The following is a 23,666-nucleotide window of genomic DNA, read 5'->3' as shown; positions in this document are numbered from 1 at the left end:
CTCAACCCACTGTCTGCTTTTCCAGAACCCCTCAAAAAAATTTGTTTTTCAGACTCCTCGTATCCAATAAATGGGTACTCAGCACTTGCTCTATGCCAGACACTCTTTTCAGTGGTAGAGATCCAGCAGGGCCCTACTGTAGCTGGAGGTTGGGAAAGACTTAATGAATAAGTATGCCATCTGGCTCACGATAAAAGTTCCATAGGAGGAATCTTCTATATTCAAGTGGTGACAACTTTTGAGTATTACCTGAGTCCTGTGATCCTAAAAAACAGGGAAGGTTAAGAAATCCCTCCACCCTTTGTATTCCAAAAAATCCACTTACTGAAAAGGACCACCTTTTACCATATAGCAGAGGTGAGACCTGTAGATACCTCTCTTACTTTCCTGTGACAAGGCCAGACGAGGATCCTCAAAATTCCCTTTCCTGCTTCATAAATGATTAGCTGAACTGCTTGTCCCCATGGATCAATTGGAACAGCATCTTTGTTAACCAAACTTTGGTTAAACTTCTCTTCTTCCTCCATGATCCTGAACTTTGGTCCATCCTTACCCTGAGTCAGCAAGGCCCCCCCATCCCCCATGCCCAAGAATAGGCTGGCCTCAGGGTCAAACATTCTCTGTTCTACTATCCAATTATAATAAGCCGTGATTATACTATCCCATACCTGGTTCATTCTAGCTTTATTTTTAACTACCTATAAAATAAAAATTCTTTTTGCCTTACCCTGGAAATGGATGTAGATCCCATGGTCATGGTGCTCTCCCTATTGAAATAGTCTTCCCCCCGCAACTATTGTCATAACCCTTTTGAACAGAAGTCTCTCCTTACTAAGTCCAGATTTGCTTTATATTTGATATTAGTCAGTGAAGGTCTCTCTTTAGAGCAACATTTGAGCAGAAGCCTAAAGGAAGTTAGGGAAGGGAGCATATTGATTCTGCAGTCAAATGCTCTACCCCTGAGCTATACCCCCTAGAATACTGATTCTGGTGGGAAGAAACATTCCACGTAGGGGAACAACAAATGCAAGACACAAGGAGCAATCATGCTTATCATATCCAAGTGGCAAGTGAGAAGGCCAGTGGGCTGGATTACCATAAGGATGAAAACCATAGAATCTTAGGATGAAGAGATACTGGGAATATGATTATACTGGGCCTATGAACCATCGGAACCTGGATTTTATTTTAAATGGGATGGGTAGCCATTGGAGGGTTTCTGGACAGAGACAACTTGATTTTAATGAAGTCACTTGACAAATGTATGGCTAAAGCTAGAAATGGGAAAACAGGTTTTTACAATACTCCAGGCAAGAAAGGATGGTGGCCTAACCAAGGGGCAGAAGTGGTGCACATCATGAGAAATGCTGAGATTCTGGATTTGTTTTTGAGACAGAGCAGTTTGCTGATGGATTAAATGGGAGTGGCAGAGCAGGGCAGTGAGAGAGAGGATTCCAGAATGAATCTCAGGTTTTTGACTTAAGTAACTGTATTTATGGAGTTATAGCTAACTGACCTGAGAGAACTAGAGGAGAAAAAAACTATGGAAGGATCAAGAGTTATCTTTTGGGTACGGAAATTTAAAGCATCAATTAGGTATTGTCTTAGCTTGGCAGAGCCCAAGGACTATTGGAGCCAGTAGTTTCTTTAGGAGGTACAGGGGCCAGCAATAAGAAAAGGGAACAGGAATGAAGAAAGGCCAATCAAAAGGTTTGATATTGCTCTCCTCTTCCTCTCCGCCATCTGCTCGGCAGACGCAAAGCAGCAACCATGCGTGAGTGTATCTCCATCCACGTTGGCCAGGCTGGTGTCCAGATTGGCAATGCCTGCTGGGAGCTCTATTGCCTGGAGCATGGCATTCAGCCCGATGGCCAGATGCCAAGTGACAAGACCATCGGGGGAGGAGACGACTCCTTCAACACCTTCTTCAGTGAGACTGGTGCTGGCAAGCATGTGCCCCGGGCCATGTTTGTAGACCTGGGACCCACAGTCATTGATGAAGTTTGCACTGGCACCTACCGCCAGCTCTTCCACCCTGAGCAGCTCATCACAGGCAAGGAAGATGCTGCCAACAACTACGTCCAAGGGCACTACACCATTGGCAAAGAGATCATTGACCTTGTCTTGGACCGAATTCGGAAGCTGGCTGACCAGTGCACAGGTCTTCAGGGCTTCTTGGTTTTCCACAGCTTTGGAGGGGGAACTGGTTCCGGGTTCACCTCCCTGCTGATGGAACGTCTCTCTGTCGATTATGGCAAGAAGTCCAAGCTGGAGTTCTCCATCTACCCAGCCCCTCAGGTTTCCACAGCTGTAGTTGAGCCCTACAACTCCATCCTCACTACCCACACCACCCTGGAGCACTCTGATTGTGCCTTCATGGTAGACAATGAGGCCATCTATGACATCTGTTGTAGAAACCTTGATATTGAACGCCCAACCTACACTAATCTAAATAGGTTGATAGGCCAGATTGTGTCCTCCATCACCGCTTCCCTCAGATTTGATGGAGCCCTGAACGTTGATCTGACAGAATTCCAGACCAACCTGGTGCCCTATCCCCGTATCCACTTCCCTCTGGCCACCTATGCCCCTGTCATCTCTGCTGAGAAAGCCTACCATGAACAGCTTTCTGTAGCAGAGATCACCAACGCGTGCTTTGAGCCAGCCAACCAGATGGTGAAATGTGACCCTCGCCATGGTAAATACATGGCTTGCTGCCTGTTGTACCGTGGCGATGTGGTTCCCAAAGATGTCAATGCTGCCATTGCCACCATCAAGACCAAGCATACCATCCAGTTTGTGGACTGGTGCCCCACTGGCTTCAAAGTGGGCATTAATTACCAGCCTCCCACTGTGGTGCCCGGTGGAGACCTGGCCAAAGTCCAGCGAGCTGTGTGCATGCTGAGCAACACCACAGCCATCGCTGAGGCCTGGGCTCGCCTGGACCACAAGTTTGACCTGATGTATGCCAAGCGTGCCTTTGTTCACTGGTATGTGGGGGAAGACATGGAGGAAGGAGAGTTTTCTGAGGCCCGTGAGGACATGGCTGCCCTTGAGAAGGATTATGAGGAGGTTGGTGTGGATTCTGTTGAAGGAGAGGGTGAAGAAGAAGGAGAGGAATACTAAAGTTAAAAATGTCACAAAGGTGCTGCTTTTACAGGGAAGCTTATTCTGTTTTGAATATTGAAAAGTGCTCTGATCAGTTAATTTGTATGTAGCAGTGTAGACTCTCATATACAATTACTGACCTATGCTTTAAAACACAATGCATTGTTACAGACCCAAGCTGTCCATTTCTCTGATGGGTTTGAATAAAGTATTCCCTGTCTTAAATGGAAAAAAAAAAAAGTTTGATATTAAGGTTGCTGCCATGTGCAATGAAAACTCAAATCCTCAAAAGTACCTGAGAAAATATACAAAATGCCTCCAGGATTGTCTGTCTGAAGGGCAGGGGGCAGGAGCCCTTATTCACTAGCTCCCCACCATTGCTGATCAATAGTTTCTCCAGGCTTGTTAACATCATTAACCTTTTAGTTGCCTATGCTCTGAACAGATCCAGCTGTCTGTTCTGGGGCATTGGAGGAAATCCCAGGGGGAAGAAAAGGAAAATTCTTTTTTTTATTAATTATTTTTATTAACATATAATGTATTATTTGCCCCAAGGGTACAGGCTGTGAATCATGGGCTTACGCACTTCACAGCACTCACCATATCACATATCCTCCCCAATGTCCATAATCCAACCACCCTCTCCACACCCCACCTCTTCCCAGCAACCCTCAGTTTGTTTTGTGAGATTAAGAGTCTCTTATGCTTTGTCTCCTTCCCAATCCCATCCTATTTCATTTCTTCCTTCCCTACTCCCAAACCCCCCACTCTGCCTCTCAACTTCCTCATTCAGGGAAATCATATGATAATTGCCTTTCTGATTGATTTATTTACTCAGCATAATACCCTCTAGTTCCATCCACGTCATCGCAAATGGCAAGATTTAATTTCTTTTGATGGCTGCATAGTATTCCATTGTATATATATACCACATCTTCTTTACCTATTCATCTGTTGATGGACATATAGAGTCTTTCCATAGTTTGGCTATTGTGGACATTGCTGCTCTAAACATTCGGGTGCACGTGCCCCTTCGGATCACTACATTTGTATCTTTAGGGTAAATACCCAGTAGTGCGATCACTGGGTCATAGGGTAGTTCTGTTTTCAACTTTTTGAGGAACCTCCATGCTGTTTTCCAGAGTGGCTGCACCAGCTTGCATTCCCACCAACAGTGTAGGAGGGTTCTCCTTTCTCCACATCCTCTCCAATATCTGTTGTTTCCTGACTTCTTAGTTTTAGCCATTCTGGCTGGTGTGAGGTGGTATCTCACTGTGGTTTTGATTTATATTTCCCTGATGCTGTGTGATGTTGAGCACTTTTTCATGAGTCTGTTGGCCATCTGGATGTCTTCTTTGCAGAAATGTCTGTTCATGTCCTCTGCCCATTTCTTGATTGGATTATTTATTCTTCGGGTGTTGAGTTTGATCAGTTCTTTATAGATTATGGATACTAGCCTTTTATCTGATGTGTCGTTTGAGAATATCTTCTCCCATTCTGTCAGTTATCTTTTGGTTTTGTTGACTGTTTCCTTTGCTGTGCAAAAGCTTTTGATCTTGATGAAGTCCCAATAGTTCATTTTTGCCCTTGTTTCCCTTGCCTTCTTCCCTTGGAAGAAGATGCTGTGGCTGAGGTTGAAGAGGTTGCTGCCTGTGTTCTCCTCAAGAATTTTGATGAGTTTCTGTCTCACATTGAGGCCTTTCATCCATTTTGAGTCTATTTTTGTGTGTGGTGTAAGGAAATGGTTCAGTTTCATTTTTTTGCATGTGGCTGTCCAATTTTCCTAATACCATTTGTTGGGGAGACTGTCTTTTCTATTGGACATTCTTTCCTGCTTTGTTGAAGATTAGTTGATCATAGAGTTGAAGGCCTATTTCTGGGCTGTCTCTTCTGTTCCATTGATCTATGTGTCTGCTTTTGTGCCAGTACCATACTGTCTTGATGATGACAGCTTTGTAATAGAGCTTGAAGTCTGGAATTGTGTTCTACCAATTTTGACTTTCTTTTTCAACATTCCTCTGGCTATTTGGGGTCTTTTCTGGTTCCAAAGAAATTTTGAGATTATTTCTTCCATTTCTTTGAAAAAAATGGATGGTGTTTTGATAGGGATTGCATTAAATGTGTAGATTGCTTTAGGTAGCAGAGACATTTTTACAATATTTGTTCTTCTAATCCATGATAATGGAATGCTTTTCCATTTCTTTGTGACTTCCTCAATTTCTTGCATGAGTACTTTATAGTTTTCTGAGTATAGATTCATTGCCTCTTTGGTTAGGTTTATTCCTAGGTATCTTATGATTTTGGGTGCAATTGTAAATGGGATTGACTCCTTGATTTCTCTTTCTTCTGTCTTGTTGTTGGTATATAGAAATGCAACTGATTTCTTTGCATTGATTTTATATCCTGACACTTCACTGAATTCCTGTATAAGTTCTAAAAGTTTTGGAGTGGAGTCTTTTGGGTTTTCCACATAAAGTATCATATCATCTGCAAAGAATGACTTCTTTACCTATTTGGATGCCTTTAATTTCTTTTTGTCATCTGATTGCTGAGGCTAGGACTTCTAGTACTATGTTGAATAGCAGTGGTGATAATGGACATCCCTGCTGTGTTCCTGATCTTAGTGGAAAAACTCAGTTTTTCCCCATTGAGAATGATGTTTGCTGTGGGTTTTTCATAGATGGCTTTGATGATATTAAGGAATATCCCTCCATCCTACACTTTGAAGAGTTTTGATAAAGAAAGAATGCTATATTTTGTCAAATGCTTTTTTGGCTTCTATTGAGAATATGATATGGTTTTTGTTCTTTCTTTTATTAATGTATTATATCACATCAATTGATTTGTGGATGTTGAACCAATCTTGCAGCCCAGGGATAAATCCCACTTGACTGTGGTGAATAATCCTTTTAATGTACTTTTGGGTCCTATTGGCTAGCATTTTGGTGAGAATTTTTGCATCTGTGTTCATCCAGGATATTGGTCTATAATTCTATTTTTTGATGGGGTCTTTGTCTGGTTTTGGGATCAAGATAATGCTGGCCTCATAAAATGAGTTTGGAAGTTTTCTTTCCTTTTCTATTTTTTTGGAACAGTTTCAGGAGAGTAGGTGTTAGTTCTTCTTTAAATGTTTGGTAGAATTCCCATGGGAAACTGTCTGGCCCTGGGCTCTTATTTGTTGGGAGATTTTTGATGACTGCTTCAATCTCCTTACTGGTTATGGGTCTGTTCAGGTTTTCTATTTCTTCCTGGTTCGGTTTTGGTAATTTATATATCTCTAGGAATGCATCCATTTCTTTAATTTTCTGGTTGACCCATTCATTCTTTGAAGGATAATGCTCTTTAGCCTACATGTATTTGAGTTCTTTCCAACTATTCTCTTGTGATTGAGTTCAAGCTTGAGAGCATTGTGGTCTGAAAATATGCAGGAAATGATCCCAATCTTTTGGTACCACTTGAGACCTGATTTGTGACCCAGGATGTGATCTATTCTGGAGAATGTTCCGTGTGCACTAGAGAAAAATGTGTATTCTGTTGCTTTGAGATGGAATGTTCTGAATATATCTGTGATGTCCATCTGGTCCAGTGTAACTGTCCCTCAGAACAATGTATTACTTAAAATATAACCCATGGGAAATTTTACTAGTTACCAAGTATGTTTAGATATAGCCTTAAGAAAAACACATACTGGCAACAGGCCTCTGGAGGAGAGGACGATATACGGCCTAGAACCTGAGCAGCTGGGGATGCCCAGCTCGTTCAGGGTGGAACGCCACCTGCTTCATTTTTCCGTTATCTGTCCCCTCCTCCCCAGAGCAACTGTAGCTAATTAGATAAGTCCTTTGAATGTGTTTGCTCAACTATAAACTTTATACTACTTGACCACACATATTTTGTCTTCCTTCTTGTTTATCTACATGGCATATGATTAATGTTTAGCTTTCTTCAGCTCTTCTGTTGATTACTGTCTACACCTAACAAAAATGGGACTGAGGAGTTGTTTGGGGCAACAGTCTTTTCTACTTTTGTTCCCTGTTCCCTTTCTCTTGCAGCTGAGTTGTTTGTGCCTCATTCTTCTTCCATGTGCCTTCAGGAAGTGGCAGGCTAGTTTGTCATTTAAGGCCTTTATTTCCTTGTTGATTGTTGATCTTTTGCTTGGATTATCTATCCACTTCAGTGAGGGGATGTTAAAGTTCCCTACTATTATTGTTTTATTGTCGATGTGTTTCTTTGATTTTGTTATTAATTGGTTTATATAGCTGGCTGCTCCCATGTTAGAGGCAATGTTACTTAAAATTGTTAGATCTTCTTGTTGAACAGACCCTTTGAGTATGTTATAGCATCCTTCTTCGTCTCTTATTGTAGTCTTTGCTTAAAATATAATTTATCTGATATAAGGATTGCCACCCCAGCTTTCTTTTGATGTCCATTAGCATGGTAAATTGTTTTCCACACCCTCACTTTAAATCTGGAGGTGCCTTAGGTCTAAAATGAGTTTCTTGTAGACAGCATATTGATGGTTTTTTGTTTTTTTATCCATTCTGATACCTGTATCTTTTGATTGGGGCATTTAGTCCATTTACATTCAGAGTAACTATTGAAAGATATGAATTTAGTGCCATTGAATTGCCTTTAAGGTGACTGCTTCTGTATATTGTCTCTATTCCTTTCTGGTGTACTACTTTTAGGCTATCTCTTTGCTTAGAGGACCCCTTTCAATATTTCCTGTAAGGCTGGTTTGGTGTTTTCAAATTCTTTAAATTTTTGTTTGTCCTGGAAGATTCTTATCTCTCCTTCTATTTTTAATGATAGCTTAGCTGGATATAATATACTTGGCTGTGTATTTTTCTCAATCAGTGCTCTGAATATTTCATGCCAGTACTTTCTGGCCTACCAGGTCTCTATGGATAAGTCTGCTGCCAATCTAATATTTCTACCATTGTATGTTACAGACTTCTTGTCCCGAACTTCTTTCAGGATTTTCTCTTTGTCAATAAGACTAGTAAGTTTTACCATTAAATGATGGGGTGTGGACCTATTCTTATTGATTTTGAGGGGGGTTCTCTGTGCCTCCTGGATTTTAATTCTTGTTCCCTTCTTGTATCAGGGTTATAATTTGCTCCAATATACCTTCTGCCCCCCTCTCTCTTTCTTCTTCCTCTGGAATCCCAATTATTCTACTATTATTTCATCTTATGGTATCACTTATCTTTCAAATTCTCCCCATGGTCCAGTAGTTGTTTATCTCTCTTTTGCTCAGCTTCTTTATTCCATCATTTGGTCTTCTATATCACTAATTCTCTCTTCTGCCTCATATATCCTAGCAGTAATAGCCTGCATTCTTAATTGTATCTCATTAATACCTTTTTTGATTTCAGCTAGATTAGATTTTAGTTCTTTTATTCCTCCAGAAAGGGCTTTTATTTCTCCACACAGTGTTTCTCTAATATCCTCCATGCTTTTTTTGAGTCCAGATAGCATCTTGAGAATCATCATTCTGAACTCTAGACCTGACATATTACCAATGTCTGTATTGATTAGGTCCCTAGCTGTCGGTACTGCCTATTGTCGTTTTTTTGTTTTGTTTTGTTTTGTTTTGTTTTTGTGGTGAGTTTTACAGCCTTGTCATTTTATCCAGATAGAATATATGAAGGAGAGAATAAAATACTAAAAGGGTGGCAAAAACCCCAGATAAATGTATGCTTACCAAGTCAGAGGAGACCCCAAACTGGGGGGAGAAGAAAGGGGATAAGAATAAATTTTAAAAATATATGTATGTATATGTATTAGATTGGTGAATAGAATAGAGCCACCCACTTGATTCTGGGTGTGTTTTGATCTCTTAGGAGAAACTACCTCCCAAAATTTTATAGAAAGAAAACATATATATACAAAAATAAGGGTAAACACCATAAAGGGATGGAATATAACTGTAAAGATGAAAATTTAAAAAAAATTCTAAAAAAGGGATCAATAAGATAAGTTGGTTGGAAAAAGAAAGAAGAAAAAAAGGGGGGAGAGAATGTGCTCAGGCTGGAGACTAGAACAAAGCGCTGTGTTAGATTTAGGGTATATTTTGATGTATTAGAAGAAACTGTATCCCAAAATTTTTTAGAAAACAGAAAACCTTATATATATTCAAAAAATAAGGTTAAATGCAATGAAGGATAAAATATGACTATAATAATGAAGGTTTAAAAATATTTTAGGTAGTATTGTGAAGATAAACTAGTTAAAAACATTAGAAGAGGAAAGAGGAAAAGTTAAAAAAATAGAATAAGAAAAAAAAAATTGAAAAAATTTAGTTTAACTTTGCAAGACTAAAGGATCATGGGGAGAAAGCCATGAATTGCATGCATTGTTTTCCCCTAGCTCTGGAGTTCCACTGTTCTCCTGATCAGTGAACTTGGTCCTGACTGGATGTTTTTGCTTCTGGGGCAGGGGCCTGTTGTAATGATTCTCAAATGTCTTTGCCCAAGGCGGAATTGTACCGCCCTTGCCAGGGGTCAGGCTAAGAAATCTGCTCAAGATCACTCTTGGGAGTTTTTGTTCCCTGAATGCTTTCCACAGAGCTTTGGAGGATGGGATTGAAAATGGCAGCCTTCCAATCTCCAACCCAGAGTTGCCGAGGGCTCGGGGCCCTATTCCTCAGTGTGCCCTCAGAGAAAAGGGGTCAATCACTCCAGTCTCCCTGGTCTCAAGCCGCACTCTGGGCTCACCCACCCTGTGACTGAGCATTTCTGTCTCTGGCTCACAGCCCTGTTTGGAGTCTCCAAACCCAGCAGATTCCTGCCTCCAGAGGAGGAAGGTGTGTCTCTCTGGATCTGCCACTTATGGAGTCCCTGCTCAAAAAGTAGGGGCCCGACTGTGCTGCAGATCATGGTTTAAGGTAACCCCAAGCTGAGAGCTCACTCCTCCGCTCTGCCTCCGTAGTCAGCTTCCCCGCTCTGATATCTGGGAACTCTGCCACACTCAGACACCCCCAGTCTTTCTGTGACCCCGAGGGTCCTGAGTCCATACTGTCCCTGCATGGCTCCACCCCTGCTTAGCTCCTAGAGTGATATCCTTCAGTGGAGCAGACATTTAAAAGTTCTGATTTTGTGCTCCACTACTCTGTCATTTGCTGGAAGCTGGCCCCTCCCCCCCTGGTCTCTCTTCCTGTGGCTTTGGATTCACTTTTCCACATGTCCTACCTTTCAGAAAGTGGTTGATTTTCTGTTCCTAGAATTGCTGCTCTTCTCTTCGATCTCCTGTTGAGTTTGTAGGTGTTCAGAATGGTTTGACAACTATCTAGCTGAACTCCTGTGACCTGATGTCATTTCCGTCTGCTACTCTCCACCATCACGCTGAGACCCAGAGAAGCTATTGAAAGGAAGGAAAGATGCAAATTGAATTCATTTTCCTTGTGACTCTTTTGGATGCAACCTCCAAACCCAACATCAGTAGCTGCTGCTGGGATTTTGTTCCCTCACTTTCTGGTTGGCAATGGTTGTAAGAGGAACCACGCTTCCAGCCTCACTAGAACATCAGCAGTTGAGGCTGCAGGAGCAGTAGCATCACCCCAAAATGAAAATTCTTGATTAATGTTCTCTGCTAAGTGAGTCAAAGCCAGAAAAAAACTGTTTAACCCGGCCACTTGGATAAAAAACATGGGGAGGAGACTACAAAGCAGGACGTGGTGCTAGAGATATATAACTTTAGAAGTCATCAATGTGTATATAATGTCCTTTTGAGTGGAAAATTGACTAAATAGAAGGAAATTTTCCCTATCACAATTCAAATCAAACCATCTAAGCAGACATCCACTCTACCTACTGGTTAGCTTGATTCTGACATAGTAGCCACTAGCATAGTCCCCTCCTAGCTGAGGTTATCCTGTATTGGATAGTGAAATGGCAAATCGCTCCTCCAAAAACAAGATAAAAGACTGCAATAATGACCCTAATTCAAATGGAAATTTGAGAGGCATAAATATAAGATCCCTTACAGAGATGCTAGTGTGCTTGTACCTGTAAAATAGTCATTCTTACAATAGGTATGTGCTTGCTTCTATCTCCCACTCAGACCAAAGGTGGTTGTCTCCTGAAGAATGATCTCTTGGGAGTACAGCAACCAGAAGAAACAGTTAGGAAATGATTGATTCACAGCACTTTTAAATTAGCTTCCTGCACCTCTAAGTGGTAAAATGAAGAGCTTAGACTAGACAATTTCTAAGGTCCTGCTTTCCTCACAGATTTCCATTGTTTTCCATTTTGGACTTAATACATTGACTGATTGAGTTCTTCATACTCAGTGACACAATCAAAAATTCTTATGATCAGGGGCACCTGGGTAGCTCAGTGGATTAAAGCCTCTGCCTTCGGCTCAGGTCATGATCTCAGGGTCCTGGGATCGAACCCTGCATCGGGCTCTCTGCTCAGCAGGGAGCCTGCTTCCTCCTCTCTCTCTGCTTGCCTCTCTGCCTACTTGTGATCTCTGTCAAATAAATAAATAAAATCTTAAAAAAATAAATTAAAAAAAAAAAGTTCTTATGATCAAACAGCATAGAGCAGGAGGAAAGAGTGATGACTCATCCTTGGTAGCTTTGGTTCTAAAGACCTGTAGTAGGTAGAGAGTTAATTGAGAGTCTCATGTCTGGACTTCAATATCTGAAGTAAAATATTGGCCTTTGATTTTTTTTCTAGAGGTAAAATAGTATCATTGATTTAAAAAACATTTTAAAGTTTCCAATATGTTATTATTTGCTGAACACCAGATTGATTGTGTGATATTCCTGGACAGAACATTTACAATCTAAAACTCAACAAGAAGCTAATCCTGAAGAAAGTATTAGAAATACTTAAGAGAAATAAAAATGACCATTTCTTGGGAGAATATCACGTTATTTAGACATTCATTTTAAGATTGTGAAAGAACATTTCCTGACACTTGTCAGGACACTTGTGTCAGAACAGAAGTCTTTCCTTTCATCCCCTTTGCTCCTTCCACCATAATCCTTAGTTACTGGGGATTTGGGGGGGGGGGTATTTTTATTCTTTAATTTTTTAATTTTTAATTTTTTATAAACATATAATATATTTTTATCCCCAGGGGTACAGGTCTGTGAATCGCCAGGTTTACACACTTCACAGCACTCACCAAAGGGGAGGGAGGATTCTTAAAGGAAAAGAAATTAAGTATTTTAAACAAAGGAATGTAATGCAGGAGTTGGGCTGAATGAGCAGAGAAAATGAACAGGGTTTCATGGTTTCCAGAAGGTTCCAGAGGTTCATAACAATAGAAAGACACTGCCTCTTCTTGAAGCAAAGAGATTTCAAGGTACCTGATGAAAGCTGCATCACAGTGAGCCTTACCAGCAAGAGTTGGAGTCTCAACGGAGACACATCCATGTCTGATAGGCAGCCTAAGGAAGACAAAAGTATCCCTTCTCCATTCTCCTACCAGTGTCCTCCATAGGCCAAATCTCACCCAAAGCCAGCTGACCTAGGGGAATGGAAAACACAGACTGCAGAGGCTGGCCCCTGTGATTCAAAGCAGGCAGTGGAAGGGTATGGGATTGCCCTGAGTGCAAACTGGACAGGCATGATACAGAATAACACTGTCAAAGCTGATAGATCCCAACAATAGAGAGGTTTGGTAGCCTTCTGGATGTTTGTACAAGTAGATGGATCTGTATCATGGATCTGTAGGACTGGCTTCATGGGCACATGATCTCTATGGTTGCACAGGCCCCATGAATTATGTAGCCTGTCCTGTGCATTAATAATCTACAGCTGCAGTTGTGGAATATAGAGAGAATGTGGCTGTGATGTTATCTTTCAGGTTAGAGACGCAAAGGACATTCAAGAAGCAGTGATGCTGAAGTTGACTTTGAAGGCTGAACAGTAGTGTCAGTGAGAATCCAGGGGCAAAGGGAGAGGGTTAATAGAAAAAGGGAAGGGAATAGAAGAGAAGGGACCCCCCGACTCTAGCAGAGGGCCAACTTTATGTAGATTGAGATGCAACCCAATAGATATGGGTAAATATTCTGCTCCATCTTCTGAACTCTGAAGTGTAGGAGATCTACTACTAGGAAGATTGAGTATTTTTGGTAAACAGCTCTGCCTGCCCTTTCCAGAAATTACCAAGCCCACTAGGATTATAATAATCATGTCACAGAAGAGAGCAGAAGATCCATAAAAACTTGTATGAACACACCTAATTTCCTCAGGTTTTCCATGAAAGCAGTTTGGTATGAAGAACTTGAAATCTGTAACAAAGATGAGAATTTCCTTATTGAATACACTCAGTGTATTCATTTTTCAATTTCCTATGCTACTAAACTCTTCCCATTCTTCTTTTATGCATTGCTAAACAGTTATGGGTCATAAAAGTTTTAAATTCTTGGGTCTATAGCTATATTTATCTCATCTGTTTTTATTCAGACCAAAGAAGCTGGACTCTTGAATTTTTATCTTTTATTTTACTAAGATCTTAGTAACAATATTTATCTTATAAATAGTAAAAGTCAAAATTATAAAGAGTTTCTCTTTTGATATGTTGAGGTTTTTATTTAACATATCTACGTAATATTTACAATCTGCTAGGCATTGTTCTAAGTGCCTTACAAATATTTGCACACAAACTTAAGTTCTCCATTTGTTAAAGCCCTTTGTTGAAGTGTTCTTTAACAAAAAGACAGGTTAACAAGAGAAAAACAGTTTAATGCATACAGGGTACATCATGCAGGAGAAACCTCAACAAAGAGTTAACATCAAGTGGTGGCTTAGAACTCTGGCCTATAAAGTGCTATCATCTTCAACAGTGAACACTAAATTTATTTAGAAGTGGTACCACAAAGGAAAACTATTTTAGGCTTCCTAGAGTGACAAACTGCAGGAAGATCGATATATAGGAAGAATCTAATGGAGTAAGGTTAATTTGCAGATTGCTGTAGTTTCTATCTCTATGCTGTAGATTCTATCTCTATGCTGATAGAAGTCTAGAGTCATCTCCAGTAAAGCAAAATTTATATCCTGCCTTTAAGCAGAAAGGGTGGGGAAGTTGAGAGAGTTTTTCCTGTATTTGTTGCTTCCTAATTGTTGTCAGCTCAAAACAATGTTTATGTCAAAAAGTCATATTTTGGGGTGACATATTCCTTCCAGAGACACTATTATTATTTCATTTTCAGATGAGAAAACTGAGGCACAAAGTGCCTCTTTGTGAATGAACATGTAGCCTGAAACCCCTTAAATAGCTTTTTCTATTCTGTAATTCTTAAACTGGTTTCCCTTTACTGAGTTTTTCACAAGCAGAAAGAAACAAGAGAAGTTTCTAGATCCTCTACACCTCCCTTACCTAAGTTCTAGTTATAGAAGATCCTAAGAATACTCCTTTTAAACTGCTTAACCAACCTACTTGGCTACTCTGGGCATCATACCATCTTTTTTTTTTTTTTTAACGATCACAAGTAGGCAGAGAGGCAGGCAGAGAGAGAGGAGGAAGCAGGTTCCCTGCTGAGGAGAGCCTGACGCTGGACTCAATCCCAGGACCCTGAGATCATGACCTGAGCCGAAGGCAGAGGTCTTAACCCACTGAGCCACCCAGGTGACCCCAATCATACCATCTTTTAATGTCCACACCCATTGTGTTAAAAAATCACCAAGTTTTTCTTAAAACATACAAAATGCAAAGACTAACAGAAGGTATCTGCGTTGAAAGAGATCCACGAGAAAAGAGCTGAAGGTAATGTGTTAGCAGGCAGGCAGGAATACCTGACACTCCTTGCTCCCAACACACACACACACACACACACACACACGCACACACACAAGTGTAGGGAGAAAGATAGCAGGGAAGCTTCCTTGAGAGGTGATTCTCACACTGTATCTTGAAGGGGAACATGTAGTTCACCAGGCAGAAAAGCAAAAAACAATTTCCAGGACTAGCATGTAGAGAGGCACAGGCCTGACACAGTATACAAAGTGCAGGAGATATGTATTGTTAGAAGATCGTTTTTTCCTCCAAAAGATAAAGTCATGATTTTCATAAAGATGTTAAAATGAAAGTGTGTTAATGACTTTCTATCATCAGGCAGATTTTATAATTACCAGTTGAGAAGACAAGTCCGAAGAACAGACCCATTTATAGATCAGGAATTTTAAAGAGAATGTGCAAATTGAGGCAAAACTGGGTTCTTCCACCAGTGAGAGGAGAACATCTATAGTTCTAGTCAACTGAACATCTATATGACAGAATTCGCATGTCTACAGACCATCTTATGCATTGCTACTACTTATTTAAAACTTAGAGCTGTAAGATAGCTCCCATAGAATCAGAATCAGATAACGCAGAAGGGTGACTCCTTCACATAATTTTCCACCGAAGCTCAACTTTTCCCATACAGTGACAGTAAGAGACAAAATTCATTAAATATCTAGTGGCCACATCAGAGAGGGCCACAAATACCAAACTGAAGAGTTTGGACTTCTTTCTGCTAGTTGTAGTCTCTGAGTAAAGAAAATTCATGAGGAGCCAAGCTGAGAAATGCCAGCATCTCCTTTCATGGGAGGGGAGGGGCAAGGCTGGCAGCAGGTAGAAGCTTCTTTGGAATAATACAAATATCACCAGCTAGACCCCAAGATCTGACTGTACTGCCCACCTGCTTGTACTCACTGACCTTTGTCCCACATTTTTCCTTAAGCTCTTTTTTCCTGCTTATACCTTAACTCAGGCAAATGAAAGTGAAATCTCCCTGGAGCAGTAACTACTGCCTCTGCCCACCCAGACAACCCACACTGGTTTGAACTTAACCCCTGACTCACGCTTGCACAGTTGGACCACAGAGTGGCCTGTGGAATGATTGAAGACTACTTTTACCTCATTATAATACTAAAATCTCCAGCCAAGAAGAAGCCTGAGCCTCGTTTACATAACATACAATGTCATGTATAGGAATATTTTCTTAAGACACATGCAGGATCCTATGCCTGCCTCTACATATGATAACAAGGCTTCTCTATCTAAATATTCATCCTAGCCCTAAATAAAAGGAACCCATTCACCCCTGCTAGGGAGTCACGGCTTTGGAAGTTATTACCCATAATCTCCTTATTTGCTGCAAATGAAGTTTCTTTGTGCCACAACTCAGTCTGGTGCAATTTCTGACTCACCAAGGAGCAAACTCAAGGTTGGTTCGATTACACAAGGACAGAAGCATGAATACAATTTAGGAGGCTGATGCAGTAGATCAGTCAGATTCCAGGAGCCAGAACCAAATAGCAAAGGGGAGAGTGGCTGACAAACACAGAAAGTAGAATCAAGCAGACATAATGAATGTGGCTGAGAGGGATGATGTGGAAAGAAGCTGTGTTTAAAGGTTTCTGAATTTCTTAAGACAAGTAAGTGGATGGTGGCACATCCACCAACACAGGAGCAAGCCTGTGAGGGAAGATAAGCTCAGTGTTGCAACCATACAAGAGCTTGAGGTGCCTATAGGATATGTGGGTAAATAAATCAAGAGGGCTGATAGAAAGGGACCCCACGTGGTTTGGGGATGGTTAGAAGCCACTGGCCAGCAGTCATCTCTGCCAGCGGCCAAGCGGAAGGGGCAGCAAGTGAGAGAAAGAGCCCTGAAAGTTTCCAGGAGACTCTGGCCTAGAAAGGCGCCACGGGCCACCGTCGCAAGCAGTGAAGCCTGCAATCAGGCCTTGCACTGGCTTGGGCCCTTCTGCCCGTTGGGCCCCGCCCAGCCTGCCTAGGTCTGCAGCGCCCAGACCCCACTTCCGCTTCCGGCCCCCGAGCCAGACGGCAGGCGGCGCGGAGCTGGGCCAAGGCTGGGGTCTTGGCAGCGGAAGCAGCTTTTGCGTGGCGGGTGGCCGCCTGTGAGTGGGTGCGGCCGGCCTCGGAGGGCATCAGCGGGCATCGCGGGCAGGGCGGGCCGCCCGGGGCTGATGCGGCGGCTGCTGCCCTCGGGCCCCACGGCGGCCCACGGGCGTGAAGGCGACGCGCGAGGCTCGAGGAAGCGAGGCCGGCGGCCAGGGCCAGGTGAAGCGGGAGGCTGCGGCCCTGAGGTCTGGGAACGCGAGGAGAGCAGGCAAAAGAGGAGAATGGTGGCCCGGGCGTCTGGGAGAGAAGAGGTGGAAAGTGACAAGTCGGGTGAGGAGTCCGGGCTGGGAAGGCTGCTGTGAGGCGGCTGAGAGGAGGGTCTTTGGGGGCCAGGGGAGCCCTTCGGACCCCTCAGATCCTCAGGGATTAGAAGCAGCAAAGGAGGCGGAGCTCCCCTTGCATTTGGGCAGACAGCAAGAAAGCGCTCAGGGATTGCTCCCATTTTTGCATTTGCACCTCAGCCTGCCCCATCATTGTTTCACACTAGTGTTTAACTTGAGTTTGTGTGGGCTTTACCGATGCACGTGGTTGACCAGGAGGGGGAAGAACAGGAATTCTCTTAGAAGGTGTTTGCCCTGTTAGGAGCCCTTGATCAGAATTACGGTAAGAGGAATTCCTACTAGTGATCCATTTTGGATAGTGTGAAGTGATACTGATGCTAGAGGTTATTCAGCTGCCTTGAAACTTATGTATGTAGTTCCTTAACAGAAATTAGGTCTTTCATTTAAAAGCATTTGTGTGTTCCCATACAGCTATTCAGGGAAATAAAAGTGGATGGCTTCACAATTTTTAAATTTTAAGTGGTATTGCTTTTTCCTCCTCAATATAAAATCTTTTCTGGTATGTTTTGTTGTTTTGATCAGCCAAGGAAAAAAGAAAAGTTACTGAAGCCTCAAGTGATGATCCACAGCCAGGGACTGACCTGGTAAGAAAGGAATCATTAACCAATTCGGAATCTTTCCAAACAGTGGAGTGCAGTGAATTTCAAAGTATGGCTTTCTTGCGGTCTTTGGGTAAGGAAGGTTTGGTAGAAGGTATTAAAAGAAGAATTTGAATTAAAAAACTTAAGGGCTTAGAAAGCCCTTAAAAAGTCCTTCTCAAAATAACTGAAAATAAGGCTACACAAAATATTAAGGTTGAATTCCAAGATGAACTGTACAGGAATACTTCAAAATATTCTTGTAACAGCTTGTCACCTGTAGTAGAAAGTAATTCCATTTTAAAATTACATGATTGCAGTTGTTTCCCCCATTCCAAGGGTTGTAATGATGAAAATAGCCTTTCATATAAACGTGATGGTGGACGTATGCATGTACCAGAAAATTCCTGAAAGTTAAAGAAAGAAAACTTTAGGAGTCTTGCAGATAAGAGTGACACAAATAATGCTCCTCAGCTTTTACAAACTGAAGAAAACTTAATGGGAGTAAATAAGTTATTGCTTGAAAAAAACTGATTTATACCAAAGTAAAAGTAATGGCTTGTTTTCCTGCCTTCAGAATGAAAACAATAAATACTCAATAGAGGAGAGCAATGTTGGGAGAAAACCCAGGAAAAGGATGAAGGTGTCTGAAAAAGGAGATGAAATGATTATTGAGATGAACTTCTCTAATATGTATAGCAAGTCTGAGTTGGCATTACAAGAAAACCAAACAGGTGCTGAGGATAAAGGAGCAGAGACTTTAGAGGCTAAAAAAAGTCCTTTAAAAGTTTTGAGAAAAATAAACCACAATACACTCTCGCCAGTGGGTCATTTATTAAGTCTTCCAGAAACAGCAGGGAAAAAACCAAGTCCTGGACATCATGTAAATGCTATGTTTCAGAAAACCCTTGAGCCACTTTTGGAAGAAGAAATAAAAAATGATTCAGAGCACTTAGGATTTAAAAGCATGGAGCAAGAAGAGTATATTAAGTTGGTGCAAAGCTCGATAGTGAAATTACCTAGTGATTGCAGTAATTTTGAAAAGAGATCTTCATGGGAAGAATTGAGAAATGAAGCTGAAGAATTGAAGTTAGGCTGTCACAGAACAATACCGATGACTGGTAAAAGAACTTGGCCTTGTTATTCCTGTGCTAGAATATCTGCCCAGTGTTGGAAAAAGTCTTCCTTGCCAGATTCAAATAACTGTCTTCCTGGGTCTCGGGAAAGTTTTAAGCAAGATGATTTTTTTAAACACCAAACAAATCAAACTCACTTAACTGATTCTAAATTATCATTACAAAGTACCATAACAGAAACAAACAGTGAATCTTCAAGTAAAGAAAAATTGGATTCTAATTTAAATTGTTTGTCTTTAGTCTCCACAATAGAACCTACTTTAATGATTATAAAGGAACCCATAATTGATGATAAAAAGATACAGTCAGAGGAACCAAGCAGAAGTGGTTCGGAGGTAGTTTCTAATACTACTGAAGATACTCAGCTAACTAATGTGCCTCAAAACTTAACAGGAAGTAAAAAAAAAGATAGAGGGAATTTAACAAAATTTAATTTGACAGTGGCTTCCCAGGATGTCCAGGAAGCAAATAACTCTATAGGCAAAACTATTCATCGAAAAGCATGCATTGCTAAGCAAACCCTTGTGGTTCCAGACTTAGTGAAAATACTGAACACAGGCCGGCTGACTAATTTTAAAATTCCATTACTTAAGAATAAAACAGAAAAAAAGAAAGAAAGAAATGCAAGGTCATCAGAGAGAGAAGCATATAGTCCCTTAGAACTTCTTGACAATTTATCTGGAGCCGAGGTAAGACAAAATAGGAATAAAGAAAATATTTCTACAGTAACTTCAGGACCTCAGTCTTTGAGAATACAAAATAGTGTAACTCCAGTGCAAGCTAATTCTGACTCATGCAGCTGCAAGCATTCCTGTAGTATTTCTTCAAGTTTTTTAAAGCAAGGTAATGGTAATAAACCATCCAACCACATCTCTGAACCAGGCAATATTATTTCAAACAAGGAAGCTGTTTCTCTCACAGTTGAAAGAAATACTTTTTCTTGTGATCTTGGGTGTATCGAGAAAAGTCCTGCTTTCTGCTCTAATGAACAAGAAACATTCAAACCAGTTTTCTCTGAAGTTAGTGGTAGAGAAATGACTAAGAACTTTTCAGAAATTAAAATGGGGTTTCCAGATATTCTTAAAGCATATGAAGATGATGTCCTCTTAATTGATGTCATTCAAGATGACCCAGACCTCTTTGGGGTCTCCAGTGAAGGGGAGCTCTCATTTACTTCAGAGTTCCCTATGATAAACCAGGAACCTAATGTTGCTGAAGAGCACCAGTCAACAGACTCTAAGCACATGGAACTTCCAGAAAAAAAAGAACCAAGCGATGACTTGAGGTATGCATGTTCCAGTATGCCTTTTGGTGCAGATTATTGTTGGTTTCAAAAGCATTTTCTGCTCTTAAGTATCACTAATTTATTCAGTCATCACTGAAGCTCCATTATTTTTTTAAACTCCCTTATTGCTGAGACCTGGACATGTCATTATGCTAAAATTAGTGAAAATAAAACAATTACACACTTCTTAGAAATTATAATGGGGCAGATTAGCTGTTCAGAATTTAAAAAGATGGTTTGTAAAGTGGCTTTTAAAACTACTAACATTGCTTCTTTCAAAAGTGTATTTGTTTTCTATTATTACAACAAATATAGATATACTTTTTTAAAAAAGATTTTATTTATTTATTTGACAGAGATCACAAGTAGGTAGAGAGAGAGAGAGGCAGAAGTAGCTCCCTGCTGAGCAGAGAGCCCGATATGGGGCTCGATTCCAGGACCCTGGGATCATGACCTGAACCGAAGGCAGAGGCTTTAACCCACTGAGCCACCCAGGCGCCCCAGTTACACTTTTATTTCTGACAAGTTACTTATTAAGAAGCTTATATTTTAACCCATCTTCTGTGATTTCCTTCTTAGATTAAAAATTAGTTTTTTAAGGAATGTAGAAGCCTTAGAAAGTTTATTTGATGTATTTGATGTATTTAGGACTCGAGAGTAGAATCAAAAGTTAAACTAGTTTTCAGAGGAAAGTAGCATTTTCTCAGGGTTCTGCTTTTTAAGGTGATGGTTCTAAATGATGATTTAGCCCCCAAAGAGGGCAAGTTTGCCTGAGGCAACTTAAAAATGAAACCCAAGTGGTAACTTTTGTGCTCAGGAATTTGATTCATTCTGGTTGGTCCAAATTTTATATTATGTCACATTTTACTAAACTTTTATGATTCTTTAAACTCTGATTTATATGTTACAATACTTGAATAAAGGAATGTTTTGTGAACAGAAACATGAAAACATTTTCTGCTAAGATTCACTGCTACATTACTTAAATCTCTCTGGTATTTATAAATTTTGTTTGGTTACTTTTGTGATATCATATTCTTCTTGATGTTCTTAGCGTTTTAAGAACTTGTTACTTATCACCAAATAGAGTCCTTTCTATCTGCTAAATGAAGGACTAAGAGCTTTATTATTTATTTTTAGTGATGTAATGAGATAGGGTTGATAATCTGCCCATTTTGAAGATGGAAAAAGTAAAGATGACAAGTTGTCACTTGTCCAGGGTCACACTGCTAATAACATAATCTGGATTTAATTTAGGTCTATCTTACTGTAGAATTAAGGGCTTAAGAAAAAAAAGATTAGTGGTCAAGAACTTGACCTTTGTACTCCTTATAATTTTTTAATCTCCTTGCCACCTAGCAGCTATGAGAACTTTTAGGCAAATTATTTTACCATATCTGTAAAAAGGGAAGATATTGCCTCACAGGTTAAATCAAAGAATGGATTTTGGTTTTAGCATGGCACTAGGTGAGGAGTAAGGGTTCAATAGAAGGTAGTTTTTGAACGTGATTTTAACTCTTGTTATACCATGCTTCCTTTGAGGAATTCATAAGGGAAATTAGAACAAATCTGCTATTTAGGAGAAGACCTCTCGGTTAGCTAGTAGGACGTTTCTACCACCAAAGGTAGAAAGAGAAAACTGTGAATTAGGCAGGAAGTTTGCTTTTTTGTTTGTTTGTTTGTTTTTAGTATAATGGCTCATTTTTGAAAAAGTGATAGATGTTTGTTACAGTAAAAGTATAAAAGGGGGAATCCTAAAACTACCACCACAAATAACAAATTAATTGCCAACAATTTGTATTTATTTAGGCATATAGGTAAATATAATTTTAGAAAAATTGTAGCATGCCATTTTTTAGTAAAAGCATTTACTTTTATTAACTTAATTGAGGGTATGGGGACTAAGGCAAACCTAAAGGGATTGCTGAAACAATACACTTCTCCTTCACAGGAGATTAGTTTCTAAGTGTCTCTTTTAAGTTAATAAGATTATTTAAAAGTTTGAATTTGATCATGACTTTTAAAAATTGTGTTCTTAGTTCAGATAGAAGCCAGCAGCATTTGCTTTTCTAAATTGATTCAGTTCCCCACCACCAATCCTTTTACTTACTTTCCTCTAATATTGGCTATTTAGTTAGCTATATTTTAAAGCTTTTTTTTTTTTTTCGGGAAGAGTTCATGATGGCTCTGTTCTTTAAGATCTTGGATACATGGGAATGTTGTCTAAGAGCAAATTGGATATAAAATTTTCAATTTATGTTTTTCCTTTTTACAACTATATAATCATTTCTACCTGTTTTCTCACTTTGAGTGGTGTTGTGGAAAAGTCTGAAGCCAAACTAATTCTCTGTTACTCCTTTAAACTGCTGCCACTGCTTCCACCATTATTGTCTTCTTTTCCTGCTCCCTCTTCCTCCTCTGCTGTCACTTGTTTCTCCTAGACAAGGTGAATCAGTTTGATTTGCAGTATCAAATTTACTTCAGATGATTTTTCTGATTGTCTTTGAACTTCATTTCTCCTTATTTCAAAAGCACCAATTATTATTCTTTTATTGGCTTCTTTTCTTTCATATCTCCTTCTGAAATTTTGGTTTTCAAATAAACTTGAAAATTTCCTCAGTTATTTTAAATGTTTTCTGCAATAGAAATACCAGTTTTATAATCATCTACAGTGCTAGGATAAACTTAACAGGGAAAAGTTGAGGTCTGATAACGAGAGGATCTGCTAATAGTTGTGCAGAAAGTTCTTAATGGTTCTAGAACTAAATGAAGCTTAAAATATAATTTCACATTTCACTTCTTTCCCTTTTATCAACCAGTTGGTAGTTCATGTATTACTTTTTCCTCATGCTAAGACAGTAAGAGGTTGAAGCCTGTTAGACTTGAGTTTGCATTTTATAGGAACAGAAATTAAAGGTGGGAGGGTTAGGCCCAAATACTGTTAGAAGTTCTGGACTTCCTCTTTTGTTAAAACAGGTAGAAAAACCCAAGTTAATACAATTATTGAGTAAAGTGTTCTTAGACATGTTAGGGAGAATTTTTAAGATGTTTAAGTTATGTTAGAATGCTTATTCATTGTTGATCTCTGCAGTGGGTAAAGCCTATATTAAAATCCAGATTGTTGGATTGGAACTAAAACACTTGAACTGATGAGCTTGGCAATCTATGATTTGTGAAATTTGTAAAATTTTTGAAGTTGCCTGCAAATACAGTTGGAAATCAGAGAATATAATAGTGCTGGATTTAGAATATAGGATTATCTTCAATCACAATTTTATTATATCCTAAAATTTCAGTTGAATGATATTATTCAGTGGATCATTGAGATTTTAAGAGTCTGCCAAGTATTTAA

The 23,666-nt window shown here is 40.0% G+C and overlaps 2 protein-coding genes across 2 annotated transcripts in view; both read left to right on the top strand.

Moving 5' to 3' along the window:
• Positions 1–1,743: 1,743 nt before the first annotated feature.
• On the top strand, positions 1,744–3,127 carry LOC101692890 (tubulin alpha-1A chain-like). The gene has a single exon (XM_004833880.3). It carries the CDS (start codon positions 1,771–1,773, stop codon positions 3,124–3,126), a length of 1,356 nt encoding a protein of 451 aa, XP_004833937.2. The 5' UTR covers positions 1,744–1,770; the 3' UTR covers position 3,127.
• Positions 3,128–16,951: 13,824 nt separating this feature from the next.
• Positions 16,952–23,666, top strand: part of TOPAZ1 (testis and ovary specific TOPAZ 1) — a 133,260-nt gene continuing 126,545 nt past the window's right edge. Inside the window, 4 exon segments of the mRNA XM_045089042.1 lie at positions 16,952–17,276; positions 17,278–17,395; positions 17,838–18,418; positions 18,420–20,314. Of these exon segments, the coding sequence (XP_044944977.1) occupies positions 17,040–17,276; positions 17,278–17,395; positions 17,838–18,418; positions 18,420–20,314 (2,831 nt within the window). The 5' untranslated portion in view covers positions 16,952–17,039.

This window comes from Mustela putorius, unplaced genomic scaffold (assembly GCF_011764305.1).
Source record: "Mustela putorius furo isolate JIRA1106 unplaced genomic scaffold, ASM1176430v1.1 tig00003834_pilon_pilon_pilon, whole genome shotgun sequence".
Taxonomy (NCBI): Eukaryota; Metazoa; Chordata; class Mammalia; order Carnivora; family Mustelidae; genus Mustela; species Mustela putorius.
Note: the sequence above shows the minus strand (reverse complement) of the source record. Positions and strands in the feature narration are given on the sequence as shown.